The 17566-nt window shown below is 40.5% G+C and overlaps 1 protein-coding gene across 1 annotated transcript in view; it reads left to right on the forward strand.

The window, feature by feature from the left end:
* Window positions 1–17566, forward strand: part of ZCWPW2 (zinc finger CW-type and PWWP domain containing 2) — a 137316-nt gene that overhangs the window by 116361 nt on the left and 3389 nt on the right. Inside the window, exons 8-9 of the mRNA XM_011220965.3 lie at window positions 5617–5723; window positions 8895–9057. Of these exons, the coding sequence (XP_011219267.1) occupies window positions 5617–5723; window positions 8895–9056 (269 nt within the window). The 3' untranslated portion in view covers window position 9057. The remainder of the gene's footprint in view (window positions 1–5616; window positions 5724–8894; window positions 9058–17566) is intronic.

Genomic DNA, 17566 nt, shown 5'->3' on the forward strand with positions numbered 1-17566 from the left:
CAAAGGGAGAGAAAGAAGAAAAGCAGCAACCTGGGGCCTCCAGCTGAATTAATTGCCATTGGTATTAGAACACAGTAGGGTGAATGTGGAATGCAGGGAGAAAGTTTTAGTTTTCAAAAGCACTTTACTCTTCCTTCATTTTCAATAGTCTTGAAAAGCAGGCAAGTGCTTATTTGCAAGATGGAACTTTGGCAGCCACACAGAGGTTCCAAAGCCCATTAAACCCCAAGAAGTTATCCACGCCATATTCCCTCTCCTTTGTGGCCACCCCCAGGACCTACGGCGCTGTGTTTCAACTGACTAAATAAGCCATTCATCTGTAGTCTTATTAAATGAAGGAAAGCAGTCCGAAGAAGGACAGAGTACTTATTTTTTTAAAATCCTTTTGTTCTCCTAAACCACTACAAAATTCTGTTGTTTTTGTCTCTTCTTAAATGTATTCTGCTACTACTTCCCTGCTAATTTGGGTGCCTTTTCTTGGCTATATTGTCCCTTTGCCTCACATAATTAGTTCAAATATTCCTGTAGAAAGGCAAAAGTCAGTTTATCCCTGGACTGAGTTCCCACTAGGAAACTTTGGTACTACAGCTGAGGGCTCCAAAGCTGGGATCCTTTCCACCTCCAACTCATAGGGGCTACCGCAGAAGAAAGCCCTCAGAGCCAGGAGTCCATTGACTGGAAATCACTCTTCTGCATAAACGAGTGAATGCATCTGCATAGTTATCCACTGACACCCTTTCAGGAGCCTCACATTCTGTGTGGCTCTCAAGTCTCAATAGTTAATTGTTCAGATCATTAACCTGATCTGTGTTTTACTCCTTTATCCCATTTCAAACAACTAAAAAGCAGGAACATCTAGTCTACTGTGTTCTTTGCAAGAGCTGCCTACTTCTTGAAAGAGTGGTTCTTTTTCAGTGGATTAACGCCCCTCAGTTTTTTACCCCTACCCATATTTCAGTGGACCCCTTGATCTAAGTCTCTGAAATCACTCCTTTTCTTCTTGGCTTGAGGTAGGATCAGTCCTAGATCAAGCGAAAATTATACCATCTTCTTCTTGAATGTCTGCCCTACTTTTTGGAGCCATTTTCCTTACACTCCCAGGTGCTAAAGTTTCCCATCAGCCTCCTGCCCAGATTTGCTATTCCTTTCTGGGTTTTAAACTCTACCCTTTGCTTTTCTTTCTTTCTTAGTTGGAGGTCAGGAGGAGAGCTAATTAAGGGTAGCTGCTTTACCTGTCCAAGTGTCAGTTGCTTCATCTCTGATAAAGACATGCAGTAGAAGCCCTCTTATCCAACAAGGAGAGGATTTCTGGAAATTAATAGAAAAAGTTGAGGAATCATTAAATAATTTAAACTGTAGGCCCATGGCTATGCAGATTTAATCTAAGAAATAGCTATTTGTGGAGCAAGCATATCTGTGTTTTGGGGAAAATACTACCAGGAATATTATGAATTATATTTGTATTGTCTCTCTAACTCATTTTCTTTTCAGTGTTTAGGGACAAGAAGATTCATCTATAATGATGAAATAATAATACCAATAGTAATAATAATAGCCAACACCTGTAACAATTACCATGTGTCTTCACTGTTCTAAATGCTTCATATATATATTTATTTAGCCCTTGTAAGATCTGTATGAAGTAAATAAGGTAGATGTTATATCTCCCATTTTATCAGTAGGGAAACCGAGACACTCAAGAAGTTATATGGTGTCTCTAAGTCACATATCTTCTTAAAATTAATCAAAGTGTGCAGCTGTTTCCTTGGTTGCTTTGAATATCAGGAACTGTAAAGCTAACTATCAGGTTTTGGTACAGTACAGGTAGTTGACCTAAGCAATTTTAAGATTTCATTATTGCCCTTCATACCCCCTTAATGAACTGATTTTGATTTCTTTTTGTCTTTGGGTTTTCATCATTTGTTTTGTTGTATCATTGGTTTTTGTTGGTAAATACCTCATTTCTTTTTGGGTAGTAGACAGTCTATAAAAGTTTAAATAAACAAAAGGTTGGCATATTACGCAGGTTCAACTGATAATCTATGGCATTCATTAATATATTAGCAAAGGATATATTCTTCACCCCACCTGCGACAAATAAGCATGGACAAGGATGGCTAATACAGGAAAGGTCTGGATCATGGGGAAAGCCCTAGGAGAGAACATGAAGGCCTTAGGGGCTGGGGCTAGGAGGTAGAAGGGGTGACAGGGAGAAAGGTGATTTCTTGATGCTCGGGACAAACTTTGCCCAACTACTCTTGGTTTGGAGTTACCTTTAGCCTCTAGACTAAAAGGTGGGGTTGGCCCACATGCCCCTTTCCTAGAAAACTCCTCGCCTCCTATTTCTGTTTGTGTCTCCAGGAATTGTGCTCTCTTCTTCATTACATTCCAACTTGTATTTTACTCATCTCTACATTTAAATTGTAAGCACACAAGAGGATGGTTTGTGGTTACTTAATAACAAAACAAAACCCAAGTACTTTTTTGTCCTCCTTACCCTCTTCCATAAGAATGCCTTCAAAATTTCAATATTGAAGTGACCCTGAAAGTTTATTGAAGATGATATTTTTCAGTGCCAGCTTCAGGGTAGGTAGCCTAACCAATAGCCTCTTTACATAGGAAATAAACAGCTTCTTTAAACATTTAGTAGAAAAGTAGAGATTGGACAAAACTCCATAAATATACATTTGAAGACTTTTAAAATAGCAACTGATTTATTTAGACCAATAGTAAGTTACTTCTTATCAGGAATAGAAAAACTACACAGATAATTGTATAAAAATTCATTTTTAAAAGCCAGATACAGACTTCAGGATAAGAGATACCTTTTTCTTACTTTAAAAAAAAAAAACTTTCCTGAGTGATGGAATAACTGTGATGCTACCACTTTACTCTAAACAACAAATTGAAACAAGTCAGTGAAACTACAAGATAATCAGTATTGATAGAAGATGATTGGTCATGCAATCAGCAAAGGCATTCATTCTGTCTCTATCGTTGGAGGATATCATTGGCCAATTTTGGTAACCTAGTTTGTAGATTACAGTAACTGCTGTTTCTGGAGAATTATTTTTGAACTCTATCCGTTTACAATATAGGAATACCTATTTAGAAAAGCAAACCTCCCATCGCTCTGGCAGCAGAATTTGACATCAGTCAAGTTGGTGTTATGAACCCTGGTTGATTTATGAAGTCATCCATTACTTTGTCTACCCTTTGATCAAAAGGCAGTGTACATATTTTCCCAGATCACTTGAAAATGGAGGGCCTACAATGCCATTCGGCAATGACATTCATTATCATAAATTGATTGTATTTTAGCCTAGCCTTAGAAATATAAAGATGTTTGTGTGCCATTTTTCCTTTACAGCATAGCTCAAAATCCATCTTCTCAACAGTGCATTAAATGTCAGTATCAATTTCCATAGACTCAGAATGTAAAGTAGGAAAGCACAACGTCTGTGAGTGGGACTGGAGAATCAGTGTGAAGATAACCACAAGTATCATCTGTGAAGTAACAGGTCACTAAGTAGGAAATCTATCATAAAGAGTGGTTAATTCCATTAACAAAATTGCTTCAATAAGAATGTACATACCTCTAGAAAATTCTGATTCAGTAGACATGAGTTGCATTCATGTTTTTTTAGTATATTCTCCAGGTGATTCTTATACTTACCAAATTTAGAATACCATTGTTTTAGAATGTGATAGTTCAAATTCCGTGTTCTTATGCGTTAGCAATTACACAGGACACATATATATGTGGACACAACTAACAGGTCAGTTACAGTTTTTGTTGTGTTTTTAAACATAGGAAATGGTTCTATGGTATGCAAATGGCTTACCACAAAACTACTTTCAAACTGTTTTGAAAGAAGTCTTCCATAGAGAAAACCTGAGATTGGTTGGGAAGAGATGATGGCCAGGAAGGCTCATTGGTCTGTGCCTACTCTCCTGAGTCCCTTGCCCTTAGTAGGCAAATAATTGATATTTGTTGAATGAATATAAAAGTACTTGGGGTGAGTGATAAGTATTAACAGAAAAACTATTTTTGTAGATACAATTGTAATGTGAAAAATGTTAACTAAAAATTGTTTTTTTAATACTGCAGTGACAACCAAGAAGGGGAAATTTTTCTATTTCATAACCTCCCATGACTTTATTTAACACTATTATTTAATAATGTTCTAGCAGAATTTTAAAATGTCCTTCTTATGAGTAAAAGATAAGAGAAAATTATCAACAAAGAAGATTCTAATAAAACATGGATTCTTTTGAACTGGAGGAAAGGAAACATAAAAATTTTCACATTAACAATCTCTCTTTTTTACCTTATCACATGCTTAGTTTACAAGGATGCCCGTGTGTGTGTATTCATACACAAGTAAAGGAATGTATATATCCTATACACTCTTCCTAAACATGATTAGTTAGAAAATTTTAAGATATGTTCACCCTAGTGCTGAGAATGCCTTGCTTCCATATTCATCGATAATATTTTAGCTTGAAAGCGTATGTCCTGCGTGGGTCTATTTTCATGTTCCATGAACTTTTAGCTGCTCTACCTAGTGTGATTTTTGGTGACCTGCCAAAGAATGGTGGATAATAGGAGGTGGTATGTCAGATTTTTGTCACCAGAGTGGAAAATTATGAGGTGTATATTCATGGCCTTTCTCTTTGAATCATGTTGCCTTTGGAAGGACTTCTAGATGCTCCATCTGTCTGTTGTACAGGACCGCAGGCCACATGTGGTCTCCTTTCCTTGATTTTTATTTCAACAAGACTGTATCAACCAAAGTGTTTATTTTATTTCAGTCAGGAATTCAACTGCTTGTTATTAATCAGTAGATGTGTCTATAGTTATATAATAGTAGTTCACTTCTTTTGTGGGGTTATTATTTTATCTTAGCAAGTTCAGTGAATTCATGTCACAATAGTATACACACACAAATTTTGTAAGTGTGGTATTTAAAATATATCTATATCTACATACAGATAGATATCAGGTTAAGCAATTGAGATGTGCTGGTGTTTGAATTAGGAATAGACTAGGCTGTGTTTAGCCTAGCCACTTAATTACATGGTTTCCCCTTTTAAATAGTAATTTTAATAGTTTACTGTAGGGATGGCAAACTGTGGCCCACAAGCTACTTGCTTTTGTAAATAAAGTTTGATAGAAACATAGTCCTTCACATTTGTTTAGGGACATGTCTGTAGTTTGGACTGTAGCAGCAGAGTTGAGTGGTTGTGACAGAGACCACAAAGCCTGCAACATTTACCCTCTGTCCCTTCATAGGAAAAGCTTGCTGACACTGATTTATAAAAAAGTTTAGTTTGGCCCTGATTTTAAAAAACAAAACAAAATGAAAAACACTTCTAGTGAGCCTTTGGGATCATAGCAAGAATATCACCTACATTTTCAAAGGAATAATTATAAAATATTCACCTGGAAATCCATAATTATTTTGCATCAGGCAGAGGTCCTTTGTGAAAATTATACGAAATATTTATTTTTTATCTTTGAACATTTAGACAATTTTCTCTTTGGGGGCAGTTAAGATTATGGATTATGATTGAATTACTGAAGATGTGGCATTTTTTACTGATGTCTTTTAGTTGTGTCTGAGACAGAAGTTTTACTGAAAGAGCTGGAGCAAATGCTCCAGCAGGCGCTCGAGCCCTCGGCGGCCCCTGACGCGTCGGAGGAGGCGCGTGGAGAGATGGTAAGTGCAGGGGCACAGGTGGCCTGGTAAGCGTGCTCGGCCTCAGCAGCGACTTCAGAGTCTTCCAATGGCAGAAACGGTTTCTGCATGTCCATTTGAACTATATGGAGAACTTCCTTTTTCCCTTCTGAAATTTGAGCCCTTGGTTATCCTGAAGTGAATAATAAATGAGTAGTCTGTGGGAAAGTCAGAATACATCTATCAGTCTTTGAAAAAAAATCTGTGAGTAGAGGAGCTCTTTGTATTTCAGATCTTTGAGGTTGGAGCGAAGAATGGAGGGGGGCTCATAGCAGCTGATGGGGTGCGGCAGCAGAGAGACCTCTCCACTGGTACCCCGCTTCACAGTCAGGAGAACGGGCCAGGCTAAGAGCAGCTTGCTAGGACACCTGCCCTGCCTGGTTCGGGCACAGGGACCACCTCTGTAGGACAGCCCTCATTTAACACACTGGAGTTAGAATTTTCCGTTTGTTTTCTCCTTTTGCCTACCTATGTTGGGCTGAGAAAGTCCGTGTGTGCTTACTTTATTCAGTATTTGTACTTGACAACATAATTTTAAGTTGGTTGACAAACTGCTCAGCACATCAGCGCCATGTTCATGCAAATAAAATGAGGGTCCGAGCCCAGGTCATTAATACAGAGCAGCAATGTGGTAGGTGTGAGAAGAATAAGTCATAAGGCAGACCCTTCTACAAGGCAGTACAGCTGTTCTCGAAATAGGGAAAAGAATGGCAGCAAGACTCCTGTATCCTTAAGGTTTCATTCATTCTCTCGTTTGTTTGTGTAGATACGTACTGTGCCTGGAGTCGAGAGAGCACAGTGGTTAGGATATCATATCAATCCTAGCCCTGCCATTGAGGACTTGTGTAATTTGGCACGGTTGCTTATCACATGCCGCAGAGGATTTTTCTAAATAAGGCAAACTGGGGAAAGTGCTTTGCATAGTTACCGACACCTAAGGTTAGCTGTTATTACAGATGAGAATTGGCAGTGGCAGTCACTGGAGAGAAAAAGGGCTGAGATTTCCTGACTTCATCTCATTTCCCACAGTCCCGCCTTGAGCAACGACCCGTTCCCGAATCTGTCTCTTCTCAGACACTGAAAAAGGTGGATTTGTATATGGACAAGGTCGTTTACACTCTTTGGCAGACTACCCAATTGCATGATTTCATTCAGGACTCCCAACAAGAAAAAAGATGATTCATAAACACCTCCCTTATTGAATTAGAAATCAAAATATAGAAGATTTACAGTTAAAGAGATCAATACACTAAAGGAAAATAAAATTAATGCTGAAAACTCTCACCAACTTGAAGAACATAGTTTTCTTAATTAGCACCAGCAATATCAACCTGTATTTGAGTTTGCATGGGTTCTGAATGCCATTTTTCCAATTAGAGTTCCTTTTTGAAAAGACTTGTTTTCTCTATCTAGAGCTTACCTTCTGTACAACAAGATCTATAGACTGGTGACATATATATTATATACATGTAATTAATATACAAATTATTCTTTTCTAGCAAATGTGCGCTTTGAGCACCATATGCTTTTGTGCAATGTGTTTTCAGTCTTTGCAGTTTGTCTTTTCAAAACTACAGCCAGGTTGATTTTTATAGAGATGTCCTGTAGCTTTTACAGCCACAGAATTGGCTTCTATTTTGCCATTCTAACCAGTAACGTGATAGAACGGAAAATTACTTCTGATTTTTATTTCTTAAGGTAAAATACATAGTTTTAATATATCACCAGGCAGGAGCTTGCTTTTTGTTTTAGTTTCTTGTAATATTTTTGCTTTCAAAAGCCATTGAGGAATTGTAAAAATTAACCATTTTAACTTGCTGGCAGGCAGGTGAGTGCCTCCTGCAGACTGGTTCATAAGCCGTTCTCCACACTGAGCTTTGTAAGTCTGGCATTCACACCAGGTTCAGTATTTAGGGCCTTGTTCACTTTTAAATGAGGAGAATAGCAATGAAACCAACTATCAAAGCTGGAACAATTTCCAGTTTAAAAGAAAAGAAATGATCACCTCAGGGTTTTGTTTTTTTTTTCTTTTTCTTGCTTGCTTTTTTTTTTAAGTTAGTAGGGAAAATTAATATGGCTTCCAAAGTTAACACCACTTAAAACTGGAGCAGGAGAAAGTGGCCTCTTACAAGCTAACATCCCAAAAAGAGCCGCCTGATAATTTTAAGGTTCTAAGCATGTTTATTCTCTGAGCAGGTATTATTTGAGCTCTTTTCAAAGTTGTAAATTTGATGGTATTTTCATCCTTCATTTCATGTATAAGGGTTCAGGTTGATTACTCTCAAGCATTTATACCAATGAATGAGAGTAGCAACAAAAAAAAAAAAATCTTACCCACGTGGATCATCAAAATTCTTTTCTATTTGTCGCTGAAATGTTTTATGAGATTATTTTCCTTAGTAGAGTCACCTTCCTAATTACACTCATCTTTAGCTAATATTAACACTGGTTGTCATGCCCCAGCTTTGCAAGCCGTGAGAGGGAATTAATATCAGATTTTTATAAAATCCACCTGAATTAGATAAGCCATATATAAGTAAGACGGTAAGACGGAGTTTAGTGAATAATTACTTGTATTAAAAGGTACATGTTTTGATATGTGAAAATACTTGTAGAAACTATTTTTTTTCTTAATTTCATGGAAGTTCTCTCTACCTTTAATGAACCTTGAAGTTAAAAACTTTGCATGTGTTTATGGGTGCTTGCATTGTTTTACTAGTGTCCCTTCCTACTGAGCTAGAGCAAAGGATTGCTGTTTGTAAGTAATGCAGAGGCTCATGAGAAGATAGCCAGAGAATTAACTGACTTAAACAGTTTTAAGTTGTATTCCCTGCAATAATAATTATAAAAATAAATATAGAAGAATCATGGAATGAAACTGATCATGTTTCCCCAAAGCTTAATATTAAAACAAGTATGTGTAAAGCTGGGGAAAAGAGGTAGGGCCTGAATCATCGGTTCTTCTTATCTTAACACATTACTATACATTCTACTCTGCATGGGGATCGTTATTTGACCACCAGCATAACAGAACGCTTTGTGTAACTGCTGTGGCTCGTGCAGTTACTGACTATATGTTTTGTTCAAAGAATTAAGCCTGGTCTTCCAGTAAATTTCATATAGTTCTGATGAATTGTATGGTTATTTTTGCAGTTATCTAAATGCGGCCCTGAAGTTCCTGCAGGCAGTCCATTTGAAAACTACTATGAAGAGGACTATCTTGTAATTGATGGGATAAAATTAAAAGCTGGAGAATGTATTGAAAATATAACTAACAAATTTAAAGAAATAGATGCTCTAATGTCTGAATTTTAAGGTATTATAAATATTTTCAAAAGTTAATTATAAAAACACTTACATGTTTATATTTTCCCGAAGTCAAAAACTTGAAAATAGGGAAATAGGTATGTTATACCAAAGCTGATATTTATAATAACTTTCTATTTTATACTGTGAGAATAGCCATTGTTCTGAGAACCAATCAAATGGTACTTAAGTTAGTGTTAAAAATTTAGGATTTAAGAAGCCCTGATATTTGTATTTGTAGATTTCTTTTCTTGTTTGCTTTAATGTTAAAATGGTTTATAAACTTACTGCACAAACACATGCTTTACAACGATTATTTAGGCCCTTTATTCAAATGCGGCTATTTAGATGGCTGTCAAGGCGATTATAATTCGTACAGATAATTTAAGTGTAGTAGAGACAGGACTATGTGTATTGGTAGTGGAATTAAGCTACTAGAAAATAAAAGGAAATAATAAAAAACTATTGTATAATAGAGTTGGCGCTTTTCTCAGAGGTGTCAGTTGCCTTATATTGCCTTATGTTGCCTGATATATAATCATTTCCACCACGATTCCCAAAACTGATTAACAGAGTCTAGTGGGAGGTGGAGAGGCTGTGGAAGATCAGAATCCTGAATGCTTCCCCATTGAATCAGTATCTCTGAAGGCGAGGATGGGAAAATGTGGTGAAAAATATAAAGAGATAAATTAAGCATATTCTCAATAAAAAAAATTCCATAAGCAATATAGGAAGGCAAAAAGTACACCATGCAATACCATTCCCTTAACATCTCCCCTCCAAGCCCATCCTGTAGGGATCCCCATGACCCATTTTGGTGAGGGTCCTTCTACATTGTGTTCTAATGCACGTCCATCTCTAGTGCCCACAGCTGCTCGCTTTCCATACCTACCTCTCTCCTGGGAGCACAGGGTCGGAGAAAGGGCATTGCACGCACCTGGAAACAAAAACCAAAGCTCGAAGAGAGAAGAAAGAGCAATACAGCATCTTGGCCCTATTGCTTGTTGAATTAGCCAGAGTGACCGTGTGCTGGTGTGAAGGTTGTCACAGCAGAAGAGCAGTCCCGTGTATCCAGGCTAAGGCGTTTATGACTGCAGGGGCCAAGTGAAGAGTGTTAGTGGAGTCCCTTTTACATTTCTGCAAGATCACTCCAGCAGCACAGAGAATGGCATGAGCAGGAGTAACACTGGGGCCAGGGGGCCTGTTAGGAGGCTGTTTGGGGAATTCAGTTGCGAGATGATGAGAGCCTGAATATGGTGCTATATGGAGCGAGCAGAAGGCTTCCACCTACATTAGTATCAACGGATTATTAGGATTTAGAGATTAGATATAAGGATGCAACGGTAGGGGGAGGCAGGAACAACTCCTGGGTTCTTGGTATTCACAATGCTGTTCACTGAAAGTCAGCATACGTACAGATTGGGGCACCTGGGTGGCTCAGTTAAGTGTCTGACTTCAGCTCAGGTCATGATATCAGGGTCCTGGGATTGAGCCCCACACTGGGCTCCGTGCTCAGTGGGGAGTCTGCTTCTCCCTCTCCCTCTGCCCCTACCCCTCTCATGTACACACTCTTTTTTCTGTCTCAAATAAATAAATAAAAATCTTTAAAAAATGAATACATGCATGTTAGAAATGGGAAGGGGGGCAGATACCAAATTTGGGCCAAACTGTGTGAGTTCAGCGAAGTTCCAAACTATTCATGCTTTGACAGAGCTGACCTTTCAGAGCCACTCCACGAACCAGAGTGACGATGAATAGTCTCTCAATACATCATATTTACTTCTCAGTGGTATAAACAGTGGAAATTAAGGCTTCCTCCTTTTCTTCCAACAGAATTTACTCCATAGCATTTCAGAAAAACTTTTCCTTTTTCTCTTGTCACTATGATTTTATATTCACAGCCTACAAATGTCTCAAGAAATAATAGATCCCATTTTCCTATTACTTCCTAGAATCAACTATAAAATGACTACAATTGTATTTGAAGGACTTCACCCACAATTCAAGTGTTTGATATAAGCCCCCATGTAGTAGACTAATTAGATCACTTGCAGCTAAGTCCTCTTGGTGGAACAGCCAGTGCTCGTCAAAGTCAGATTCTATAGGTAAGATAGAAATTTCTAGACTGAATTCATCTCTGCCATGTTCTAAGTTGTAGAAGGCTGGAATTTCCACTGAAGTCTTTGTGCACTTGAGCAGTTCAGAATGGTTCTGAGAACAAACATTTGGGTGGGCTCTGTCTGCAGAGGAAACTTCAGTCTCCTTCCAGGAGGCTCTTGGGGAAAAGGCCTCTTCCAAGAAGAGGACAGAGGGGAGCCTCTGTCCATGTGAGAATATAGACTTTAAAATTTCCAGATAGAATGTGTTTAGGAAAACAGATGAAGGGGCAGTCAACTAACATCTCTATCCTCAAGGCTGAGAACCATGCCTGTCTGGCAAACCCTTCCTACTGGTAAATACCCCAGGTTCCGGGGCAGGCAGGCCAGATAACATACACCAGGGCATAGCAGTGGGACTGTGGGGACACAATGCCTGCCTTCAGGTCCTGGTGCTACCATCTAGTCCTTGGGAGACCTGAGGCAAGTTATTTAACTTCTCTGAGCCTAGGCCTTTTTCCACAGAAGTTGCTGTGAGAAAGAAAACATATTAATATATATATAAAATACATAGAAAAATCAACACATAGAAAACTATGCAAATTATGACCACAGTTGTCTCAAAGCTTCTCTTCTGACGGCCCATGCCTGTTTCTTCTAGGCCTACTGAACTAACATGCTTCTTTCAGCAGAACCTGAGGTGACAGCCCTGCTTCTGGGGCACTGGGACCAAGGACATATGTGATTATGCTGACTCCTAGGACAGGCCTAGAGGTGGACAATACCCTACTTTTACAGCTAGAGCCTCTTTCTAGGCCCAAAGGAGGACATCATCAGGAAATTGTATCAGCCTGTCAAGGGAGATTAAATTCTAAGTACATTAGTCATTCCACATTTGATATGGGAGGTATACGGCAATAGGCAATACGTCAGGACCTTCTGCCCAAACATTTGGGTTGGAATAAGAGCCCCTCTTTGTCTAGCTTGAGGCGTGGCTGACTGATCCTCTTTGGAATGATGGGCCAAACCCACCTAGCATACAGCCTCCATAAACCTATAGAAGGCTGGGTCCACTGGCCTCTGAGTCCCCATTTGGATCTAGACTACGGAGAGTTACGCACCAAAGCCATCTCCGTTGCCCTCTATTCCAGGAGGTCCTGGTGCATTTGCCTTACGCTAAAAGCTGAATTTATGCAGGGATTCCCAGTGGTCAGAAACTTAGCTCTCTCTCTAGTGGAGACAGGCAATACACCTTTGAGAGGTTGGTCTCTTGTTGCCACCAGTGGGATAAAGAGGGGAGTGCACCCGTATACATAAGTCTGAGGGTCTAAACCCTTGAACTCACTGGTTCTGCAGTAGAGGGTGATGAGCCACACACAGTTTATACATCCACTAACAGACCTAAGCACTATCATAAACTTTATAAATCAGTGAAGGAAAAAATTGATGGTTAGCTCTAAAAGGAGGAACCTTGGGGCCCCTGGGTGGCTCAGTTGGTTAAGCTTCATGCATTTTCTTCATGTCATGGTCTCAGGGTCCTGAGATCAAGCCCTGAGTGGGGCTCCCTGCTCAGTAGGGGGGCCTGCTTCTCCCTCTCTGTCTGCCTGCATCTCCCCGTTTATACTCTCTCTAAAAAAAAAAAAAAAAAATCTTTAAAAAAATTTTTAAGAGGAGGAACCTTTTATTCATGAACCTAAAGTGATCTGTGTCATGCTTTTGATGGAACCAAACCATTCTATCATCTAATGCTCTATGAAATAGCTGGTATTCCATGATCCACCATTTATGGGGGTAGCAAATGGTATAGTTCTGTTCCAGATGCCTCCAGACCAGTAGAATTTGCACCTGTGGGCCTTCCAAGGGACAAAGGTAAGATTTTGAAAATCCGGAATAGAAATATCCAAATCCTGCTCTATTATTTCTTCTCTCTCTATGGTTCCAAGAAGAGATCTAAACATAGTACGATTAAAAAAATTCTAGGTTCTTCTTTAGGGCTAAGCCAGATCTTGCTATCACTCAGTAGAGTTCTAGCAGAGTTGTTTTGTACAGATAAATTTGAACTTAAGGTCCAAGTGGGACATTCTGTGTACACAAATCTAAATATTAGGATTTTTCCACCCACTTATTTGTTGCATGGTATAAGCACACAGAGCAGTAAGCAGCGTAATCAAATGAAAGGACGGGAGAGAGGAGAAACTTGTTTTCCAAGAAAAATTTTGAAAGAAATGAGTTGTTTGCTTTTAAAAAAAAAATGCATATAGGAAAATACTACAAGAAAAGAGATATGCTCAGAACCAAATAAAACACAGCTTGCAAGCAGCCCAGAAATTGCTGGCTTAAAAAATAAAACTGTTTCTAATCTTCAGCCTCTCCAGCCAGAAAAAGATTCTTGAATTTAGATATGGCCTGGGGACAAAGATCAAGTCTGGGGTCTGGTGGTTGAACGGTAGGTAGCAGGAGAGACAAAGACCAAATCTAGGTGGCTTGGGGGGGGGGGACCGTGGCCTCAGGGTAAAGACCTAATCAGGGTGTGGCCAATAACTTTACAAACTATTAAGAAGTGACTTTTAAAACTCCTATAAAGCTTAAAGGTATAGTACTACTGCCACCTAATGTGCCCAAAGTGCTAGTAATTAAATCGGGAGAGAAAAGCCTGTCTTGAAAAAAATTGTGGCTTTGACACATAGAATGGACTGGACTCTACGTAGGAAACCCACTAAGTTATAGAAAAAAATGACTCTGCCTAAGTACTACCAGCCTGAGCTAAAAGAGAGTGAAACTGACGGGGAAAAAGACTTCTGAGCCCCCAGCTGCCTTTTTTTTTTTTTTTTAAGATTTTATTTGAGAGAACCGGCATGAATTGGGGGGGGGGGCGGTGCAGAGGGAAAGGGAGAAGCAGACTCCCTGCTGAGCAGGGAGCCCTACACAGGGCTCAATCCCACCATCCCGAGATCCCGAGATCCTGAGATCATGACCTGAGCTGAAAGCAGACGCTTAACTGACTGAGCCACCCAGGCACCCCAGGGCCCCAGTTTTCTACAGGTAGGAAATAGGCTGGGAAAACTAATTAGCCATCAAAAAAATGTGTAAGTTTCAATGTCCCCTTCAGAAGCAAATGAGGAAGATGATGGAAAAGGATGTGTAGAAGACGGAGGTAGGGGCTGCAGAGTGCAATGGGCCAAAGATCTTCCTCCAGGCTCACTGGCCTCCACCCCACCCCTAGCTTGCCTTCCCTTCCCTGGAAACAGAACCAAGGCCTTATTAAGAAACATATCCTACTCCCTTGGCAGGGAAACTTGGCTAATTTGCCTAGAGGGATTTCAGAATTGCTAAGGAACGTGTTTCCTCCTTGTGAATGAGGCGTTCACTGTGATTCTCCTGTCTCCTATCCCTGTTGGACTATTGCATATTGTGTGAGTGTGAAGAGGGGATGGGCCGGTGATTTGTCTTCTTAGTTTGTAGGTCTAGTTGACACCTGCATCAGATGTAGATCGTGAAGTTTTAAATGTTGAGCCTGATGCCATGATTGGGTGAGACTTCTGGGTGGACAGTAGTCAACTGAGTTGCTGACCCAAGTTCTTGTGTCTTCCTGCACTGCATAATTATCACGGCTCTGTCTCAGGCAGAGTGTAGCTCCCTGCCCTGTGACTTTGGTCTGGGCGCCTTGCTTTGATCAATGAAATAGAGCTGAAGTGATGGTGCCAACTTACAGTCAAGGACTCAAGAGGCTTTGGGTGTTTCTTCTTTACCTCTTGTTCCTCTGCCATTGCCTTGAAAAGAACATGCCCCGGGTGAGCCCTCTAGTTCAGGAAGGATGAAAGGCCAGGGAGAAGACCCAGACACAGAGGCCTGCAGAATGAAAGAGAGCTGCCCCAGGTGATCTGTAGATCCAGAAGAGAATAAAGCATTTTGTCTCTAGCCACCGCATTTTGGGGTGTTTGTTACACAGCATTCTTTTGGCAAGAGTTAACTGATAAACCTGATATCTTAGTTCCAGCAACAGCTTCACGGATCAGCTCTGGTGGCAGCTCTCCGGCTGTATCTGGCCCGTGGGATGTTTTCTTCTTAGGGTGGAACTACTATCAAAATAGCCTTGCCTCCTGGGTTGGCCCAGAGTGCTCTCCCAACGCCTTGTGCCCAGTGACACTCCCAGCTTTTTCTGGATTGGGCCCAGGTGAGCTCCTCCACGGGGAAGGCTTAGCCCATTCCCTGCTCAGCTCACAGTGGTGAGTTTTATTATAAATTGCCTCAGATTGCTTTATCACGGGGGCAGCATATAGTGAGATATTGTAAGGAAATAGGATACCAACACCACCAACATACCACTAAGGGTTCTTCCTTTCAAGTATTTTCAGACTCTAGAGTAATTACAGAAGGTGGAGACATGCCCGTAATGGTGGAATGTCTCATCTGGCAAAGAAGAGTATGCATATATTTCCATCTCATTTCTGTTCCTCGAGTCTTCCTTAGCCCTTTGGTATGGTATCATAGGATTTTAAGTTGCAAAATCTAGTTTTGAATCCAGATTTTATTAACTTGTCTAAGTCATATGACCAATAAATGGAAAGGCCAGTATTTGAGTACATTTCTGTCTTGCAGGTCCCATGCCCTTGATTACTGTCCCTACTGTTTCATAATCTGGTTAGTAGGTGGGTGGTGGAAGGAACATCTAGTTTCCTCATAGGTGAAATGGGGACGGAACTATCTAAACAAAAGCGTTGTTGTGAGGAATAAATGAGCTATTTTATGTGAAAGTGCTTTGTAAATCAACTTTATTTTCTATTTATTCTTTCTGATGGAAACTGAGTATGTGTTTAAGTATATTGCAACTAATAATTACTGGGATAAAATGTAATTATACAGTTGAAACGATCACTTTTGTGTTAGTCTAGCTTCTGCCCATCAATATCAGAGTTCCTTTTTTTCTCTTTTTTTAAAATTAATCTTTGGAAACCATCGCAAGCAGCATGTGACCTTCTCTCTGATGGGTGTGTTAACAGCAATGTCTATCTTTTAAGGGACATCTCACTGTTGAATTTTAGCTATGGCTTTAAATCACCTGGCTTTCTTCACAGACATTCAGTTAAAAAAGAAAAGGGGAAGAAAGTCTTAATATTGATGTATAGTGGCAGGATTCTCTGGCATTTTGGATGTGTTGCAGTAAATATGGATTCCTTTCATAGGGAACCTGGGTTGTGTTCAGCACGCCCTCCTCCAACTTGGAATTTCGGCCCTGGCTCCAAAAATCTTTTGAAAGACAGGAAGCTCACCAAAATATTTGATCAGATTTATTGTCTATTTTAGCAGTGATGCTTGCTTATTATGACATACAATTAAATCACATAGGTTTAAAATTTTGTAAAACAACCCTCATGCAATTTGCAGAGGGAAAGGAGCAGGTAGGAGAGAGCTATGAATGTGGCCCTGCCCCTCTCTTCTGCAGCCCACCGTCTAGTGATGGAAGAATATACAAATATATAGGCGGTCCACAAAACAGAAAGTGCATTTGAAGATCGAATGTATGAAAGCTGAAGGGGTTCTCTTTCTAGATAGCTGAGAGTCACTAATTACAAAATCCCTTAATACAATTCCTTCAGTCTCCGGTGCCCCTGCCAGAAGTGAGAAACCACCCTACAGAGTCTGACGTCTACAGACAGCTTTCGCCCTTGGCTGCCAACAGAATAGCTATTCACGGAGGGAGTTAAGCTCCCCACTCAAGCTCCTCCTCTGGTTCCTCTTGGATTGCAGAGAGGGCCAATATCCATGACACATGCAAACCCCTAAGGTCTTGACCTAAGGGGGCTCAGTACTTTTACCAAGACAGCTGGATAAGACCCAGGTCCTCCATCTGATCACCATTTACCCTCTCCACGTCCTGTTCAGTTGCCTGGCTGCCATCCATTGCCCGCCCCCCCACCCCCGTTCCTCCTTAACCTAACTTCCCCTGCTACTGTGACGAAGCCAAAATGTGGGAGGCACGGGAGGGGAGGTTGGCAAGGCACTCTCCTCTCGGATGGTAGTTCTAAAGGAGCCGGCAAGCTCTCAGAGCCCCTTCACTGCGGAGGGGGCGGCGCTATGCTGCTTCAGGTAAATGGCGGCTGCCTGTAGTCTTTCTTCCTCTCCCGGGACTCCTGGTCTCTCTCAGCAGCAACTGCTCTCACGCAGCGCCAGAGCTGGCAACTACCTGATCTATGAAAGTCTGACTTCTTCCAAGCAAATGAGGGTTAGGGCGTGGGTATATGGCAATGTGTGAAGCACAGATTATTTGGAAATGGGGGGGCAACGGTATGAGGCGGTATGAGGGCATGTGTGAGGTACTTAAGTATTGGGGAAGATATGTGAAAGGAGAGGAGAGTGAGATTAATCCTGACTACAGAAACAGCTTCATGGAGGCATTTTATTCCTTCCTTCCTTCAGCACTCC

This window comes from Ailuropoda melanoleuca, chromosome 6, assembly GCF_002007445.2.
Source record: "Ailuropoda melanoleuca isolate Jingjing chromosome 6, ASM200744v2, whole genome shotgun sequence".
NCBI lineage: Eukaryota > Metazoa > Chordata > Mammalia > Carnivora > Ursidae > Ailuropoda > Ailuropoda melanoleuca.